The sequence below is a fragment of the Galeopterus variegatus genome, unplaced genomic scaffold, assembly GCF_000696425.1.
Source record: "Galeopterus variegatus unplaced genomic scaffold, G_variegatus-3.0.2 Scaffold2256, whole genome shotgun sequence".
Classification (NCBI taxonomy): Eukaryota; Metazoa; Chordata; class Mammalia; order Dermoptera; family Cynocephalidae; genus Galeopterus; species Galeopterus variegatus.
Genome location: NW_007728367.1, coordinates 65,223 through 71,874, shown reverse-complemented (window position 1 = coordinate 71,874; position 6,652 = coordinate 65,223). Strand labels below are relative to the sequence as shown.

Genomic DNA, 6,652 nt, shown 5'->3' with positions numbered 1-6,652 from the left:
GTTTTTTTTTTTTTTTTTTTGTCTTCTTCCGTGTCCGGCCACGGCATCGCAACCCTCGGTGTTGCTCCCGCCCCTCGCTCAGCCAGTGAGCGGCTGGTCTGTATGTGGGATCCGAACCCTCGGCGGGAGCTCCACCGCACTTCCAAAGCGGCGCACTATAGCAGTGCGCCACCGGGCCGGCCTGTAAATGGTTTTTTAAAACACAAACCCAAAGCCTTTGTAAGGGTTTCTTAAAAGGGCATCCAAGCTCCCCACAATGCAGAGCAGGCACAAGCCTCAGCAGTCTCAGACAAGGACTCCACATCTTTCCAGAACTTTTTTCAGTGTTTAACAACCCTGAGAGTGAGAGTCATATTTAACTTCAAGGTCTCTGACTTCTAAATGAGTTTAAGTTATTAAGCTCATTCCTCATCCCTGTGTGATTTAAGAAAACAAGAAAAAAACAAGGTATAGTAAGTGCTCCAAAGTATTCCAGTTTTTGCTGATGTTGGTTGAGTGTGAATTGGATCAAAGGTAACTAGGAATTTAAGATAACGCTGAAAGGCAAAATTATCATAAACCCTTGTAGAGAGCCCGAAATGTATGCTCTTCACTATCTCATAAAAGAAAAATTTTCATGTTGATTAACATTTTTTCTAGGATCTTCCTAATTTCCAAAAGAAAACGCATCCATATAAAGCTTATGATTTAAAACAGATTTCCTGAACCCAAAACCGAGGGAGAGCTTGAACAAAGATGACGGAGCAAGATACACCACCACGGGAAAGGTGGGAACAATGTAGCTAACAGTTGATAGCATATGTACAGACCAGAGATCTGTGAAAGACTTGTCTATTTAAAGTTATTAACTTCAACCACCATTATACTGAAGGCTCATGCAGCATCCTAAATCTTGCCTTTCTTTCTAAAGATAAAATAGAGTGCAATCAGATGCCAAGAGACAGATCACTTGTTTAATTTTTTAAATTCCTTTGTTTTTCTCCCATGAGTTCATCCTTTTCCCTGACGATCCACACAGCAGTGAGACCCAAAACACAGACAGCAGACAAGAAAAGCAGAGAGTGGAGTCAGAAGGCCTGAGCTCCAGATCCTATTCCTATCTGCTAGAAAGGAAACCTTAAAAATCTCCATCTCACCTCCTCGTGTCTTAGACTCCACATGTGAAAAGTGGGGAGACTTGCTTGTTGCCTTCATGAGACTTTTATGAGAATCAAACAAGGAGAGTAATATTAAGTACTCCAAAAACTTCAAAATACTATAAAAATATTGGGTACTATTACCACAATTAATATATTCGTAGGCAAAAAGATGGCAAAGACACAGGAATCTTAGATTCACTATTCATATGAACTGAGGCAGACAGAAGAGTGCACAGACGTAGATATTTTTCATTTTAAGTCCCAGAAAGAGAAATACTCCATGTCCTCACTCATACGTGGGAAAGAAAGAAAAGAAAAAACAATCACAATAATACACTGAACTTTCAGAAGGAGAGAACAGAACTGTGGTTATTAGAGGTGGAAAAGGGGGAGAGAGCCGGGCGTTAGCAAGAAATTGGTTAATGGACATAAAGAATGATTACGTTTTGTAATGATGAATATGCTAATTATCTTGATTTGATCATCACATATGGTACACGAGTATTGACAGTCAACTCTGTACCCCACAAATATGTATAATCAATGATGTCCCAATTAAAAAAAAGAAAATTAAATGTGAAGGGATGAAGGGAAATAAAGTAACCTGTCTACACCCTGTTAAAATTTCTATTCACAATATCAGGAGTTATTCTGTCTCTGAATTTACACTCTATTCACATTTTATCAATTTATTAATTTAAAACTGCATGAATAATCCCAATTCCATCACTCATAAGCCAGAACCTGTAAACGGGGACAATAATAGTACCCATAGAGTAGGAATGACATGAAGATTGCATCAATATATGCAAAGCACTCCAGACCATGCATGTCATGTGCATGTTATGTGCTATGTGAATGTTTGTGCTATGCATAGTGGTGGAGAATCAGCCAGATGTGGATTCAAACACTGCTCCAAACCTATTAGATATGTGATTTGGGGTGCAGGTTCTCTCATCTATGTATAATGAGGAAAATAATATCTACCTCACAAGGTTGTTATGAGGATTAAAAAAATAATATATTCATGAAGACTGAAAAGATAACTGCAGATCATTTAAGCGTTCAATAAATGGTGGTATTGGTTGTTTTACTTAGAGTACATTATGTCCAATGGTAGTAGTACTGGTAAATTATGGAGTAGTATCACAGATTCCTTAACTTTCAGTGGTTTTCTTAGATCAAATGAAGTTCTGAAGAGATAGCCACACAAATTTGGCAGTAGCAAAATGTATGTGACTTTAAAATAGCAAGTATAGGTTCTGGTCCTAAACGATAATCCCAAATTTAATTCTGTTACAGAATTACCACTGCCAAAATATTTTAAGTCTCGGGCTGGCCTGGTGGTGCACTGCTACAGTGCGCCGCTTGGGAGCGCGGTGGCACTCCCGCCGAGGGTTCGGATCCCACATACAGACCGGTTCCCGCTCACTGGCTGAGCGAGGTGCAGGAGCAACACCGAGGGTTGCGATCCCGTTGCCGGTCCCGGTCCGGTACGGGCGCGACACTGAGGGTTGCGATCCGTTGCCGGACACGAAAAAAGACAAAAAAAAAAATTTAAGTCTCTAGAAATACATTTGTCCTTGAGGAGCATACAGTTTATTGCTTTACATTCATTTCTACAAAGCTTCCATTGTCTAATCAATCCAGCATGCAATGTTATTCCACTAGAACAAAGCCATGCATTTTTAAAATGTTTATACAGGCTGGCTGTTTAGCTCAGTTGGTTAGGGCGCAGTTTTATAACACCAAGGTCAAGGGTTCAGATCCCCGTACTAGCCAGCTGCCCAAAAAATAAAGCATTTATATAATTTCCCAATCTCAATCAACACCATTTCTTGCAAATTTGAATGAAAAATTAGTAGCTCCTTAATGAGCTTTAAAAAGTCAAGATTTTTTCTTTTTTCATTTCCCCCAGTTCATTTTCATTTTTCATTTCCACAAAAGAGAGGACAGAAAGAAAAATCAAAGTTTTTTTTGTTTGTTTGTTTTGTTTTGTTTTAAAGGAGGGGGCATGGGGGAAGGACCAAAGAAGAGTAAAAACAGGAACATCTCTTGCATTTTTCTGGGCCACCAGCTTAGAGGAATACACACACCTAGGCTTCTATTTGATTTCACTCTGTCTTCATGGCAACACTTCATGGCCACAGACAAATATGCTACCATTTCCTTAAGGGGCTTGGTTTTCAGTTCCCTGTACTTAATCTTCCATCGCTTTTTTATGACGTCAAGACAGTTAATCACAGCTTGCCAGAGATCAAAGGAATCTACTCTGTCTTCATGGCAACACTTCATGGCCACAGACAAATATGCTACCATTTCCTTAAGGGGCTTGGTTTTCAGTTCCCTGTACTTAATCCTCCATCGCTTTTTTATGACGTCAAGACAGTTAATCACAGCTTGCCAGAGATCAAAGGAATCTTAGAAACCATATTCTTATACCCGTTTCCTTTTATACACTCTTCCAAGCTGACAGGTTGTCTGAGCATTGAGAAGGCTGATGACTTCTAGAAGATCACAAAATGACTCTGGATCAAAGCTAGATAGAGAACTCAGGCCTTTTCCCTCCCCAGGCAGGGTGGTGTCCCCATAGTTGCTATATTTTGATATCATATTTCTTACCTTGATGTTTCAAGTTGGTGCTATTTATTCCCATTGCCAAGCAAACCAATCCAGTGCTTGACTTTTATTTCATAACCAAAATATTACATCTTAGAAATCAAATAAACTGTCAGTCTCCAACAGCCTTCTGATTAGATACTAGTACCTGAACTATAAGAGTAAGAGCAAACTTCTAAATATCATTAGGTTTTGCCTTCTTAATGTGCTTATTTTCATAATGTAATTATTTTAATTACCTGCAAGAGGTTTAACTTTATGGCCAATCACGTCATCATAAATGACCATAACTTCTGAAAGGATGACTTCTTGTACCTATTATACACATGTTTAGTGTACACACAAGTAAATATTAAAACAGTTTCCATGTGAAAAATATCACTGACAAATCCAACAAGTATCTGCTGAAATCCAAGCAATAGGAATGATTCAACAATCTCCAACACTTCAGTGATTCGTGTCTTCTCCAAATCACCTACCCAAGTGTCAAAATAGAGAAAAGGGCAACAGAACATGCTCAACTTCCAAAAGTTAGGTGCCTTCTAAGTATAGAAAAGACTGGAGGGAAAGAATACTGGTCCTCAGACACTGAGTGCCCACTGAACTATCTGAAGGAAGGATGGCAGTAACCCCACCCTCTGAGATAACCAGCAGGACAAACTACCTTCACATAAGATTCCCCTCATACTGCTTTAATTACAAAATAATTCTAATCTCATTTGGCAAATTGTTGCTGCTATTTGTTTTTTGCTGTCATTGTTGTTGTGTGTGTGCTGTCTTTGTTTCTTGCTAAGCCACCTACATGTGAAATTTTACAATACAATGCAGAAACGCAGACCACTTAAGTACATGCCCTACTTCAAGATTTGAAACAATCTGATAAAATGTTCTCCAGTAAAAGAAATACCAAAAACAAAATGTAATTACCTTTCCAAAGTCACGAACATCAAACAGGTCAAACGCCTCGAAGAGTTCACTTTTCCTCATTCCAAATGTCTCGCAACAGGCCGTGAGAAATGTCCTTATGTTCTTCAAACAGAGAAACTGAGGAATGGGAAATAGCCATTAGTATACAGTGAATTATTCTGAATGCTATCTATCCTCTGTCACTGCCAGACTGCTATAAAAGTGATGAGGAAGAATCAGTCGGCTTCTGAGGTTGCTTTTCAGTCACTCATCCAGCAGTATTGATTAAGCTCCCACTCTCTCAGGCACAAGTGATGCAGCTATGTACAAGGCAGGCAACATTTCTACCCTCATGAAACTTATATTCTAACAGGAGAAGACAGATAAGAAAAAATGTAGCAAAACACACACACACACAAGTAACTATTTTTGTTTTCATATGGTGCAAGGGAGAAAAACAAAGCCAGGAAGCGGGCTCAGGAGAGCTGGTGGGGATGAGACGGTCAGAGAAGGGCTAGCTGAGAAGAGGGCTGTGGAGCACAGGTTTGAGGTGGTGAAGGAGCGAGCCACGCACAACTTGCAGGATGGAGTATTCCAGCCTTTAGAAGCATCCCGTCCCAAGGCCCTGAAGTAGAAGTATCTGAGTATGTCTGAGAAAGGGGCCAATGGGCTGGAGCAGAGCGAGAGGTGGGGAGGAAGGTGGGAGGTGAGCTAGAGACGCAGTGGGGGTCAGATGATGAAGGGCTCATTGGACAGCTTCTACGTTGTCTGATATGGAAGTCATGGAAGCCTTAGGCCAGAGGAGGGATGTAATCCAATGTTTTAACAGGGATTTTTCAGGCTTCTGTGTTGAATATAGGTTTAGGGGCTGGAGCAACGGTGGCAGGAAAACCAGTTAGGAGGCTATTGCCATAATCCAGGTGACAGACAAGTTTGGGAAGACCAGGTGTTAAATTTTGACTGTGACTATTAGTCATCCAGTGGGACGTGGGGCAGGCAACCGGATATGTAAGTCTGGAGTCCAGGAGATAGACTGTACTAATAACATAAATTTGGGAGTCTTTAAAGTACAGAAAACATTTACCCATGACACTGGCTGAGATGACTTTGGGAGAGAGCAGAGGAAAGGAGAGGAGAGCACCTGGCATCAGGAAAACTTAGGAGATCAGGAAAAGAGGAGGAGCCCACAAAGGAGTCTGAGAAAGAGTGACTAGTGAGAAAGGAGAAAAACCAGGAGAATGGGTTTCCCTGAAGCCAAGTAAAGAAAGTGTTTCTATGGAGGGAGTGACAAACTATGTCAGATGCTGCAGCTGGTCAGGTAAGATTTCGACCAAGCACTGTCCATGGAACCTGGCAGTGTGAAGGTCATGGGGATCTTGACAAAAGCAGGTTCTGTGGGGAGGACTGGGGTGAAAGCCTGCTTAGTTAGAGTAGATTCCAGAGACAATGGAGGAGAGGAAATGAAGACAGAATATAGATGGGTTCTGCTGCAAAAGGGAACAGAGAAATATAGGTCAAGGAAGGGCTTTAAAAGACAATGGAAGATGTTACGACCTGTTTCTATTTTGATGAAAATGATTTAGTGAAGAGGGGAAAGTTGGTCACACAGGAGAGAGGGATGGTCACAAATGAAGTCCTTGAGTAGGCAAAGGGGAGGAGAACCAGTCTTTAAGCGCAGAAGCTGACCTTGGAGAGGAGCGTGGAATAGGAGGGATAGGAGACAAGGCAGATGCTACCGACAACTTAAATAGTAAAAAGTCAGAATTTACTTTCAGTACCTAAAACGACTCAGATCCACCTAAGCAAAATACACATATACCCTGAAAGTGAATTAGTTCTTTTTGGAAATATTAGCTGTCATGGCACACTTTAAAAAAATCATATACATATGTCAAAACTTTACATAAACATGATTTACTATATGTCCATTATAGCAAAATAAAGATTTTTTTTTAATGAAAAAAAGTGTTAACCTTCATAAGTGAGCA

At 40.5% G+C, this 6,652-nt stretch overlaps 1 protein-coding gene across 1 annotated transcript in view; it reads right to left on the bottom strand.

Moving 5' to 3' along the window:
• The window catches only part of VAV3 (vav 3 guanine nucleotide exchange factor), a 204,222-nt gene that overhangs the window by 194,575 nt on the left and 2,995 nt on the right, over positions 1-6,652 (bottom strand). Inside the window, exon 2 of the mRNA XM_008581073.1 lies at positions 4,686-4,802. Within this exon, the coding sequence (XP_008579295.1) occupies positions 4,686-4,745 (60 nt within the window). The 5' untranslated portion in view covers positions 4,746-4,802. The remainder of the gene's footprint in view (positions 1-4,685; positions 4,803-6,652) is intronic.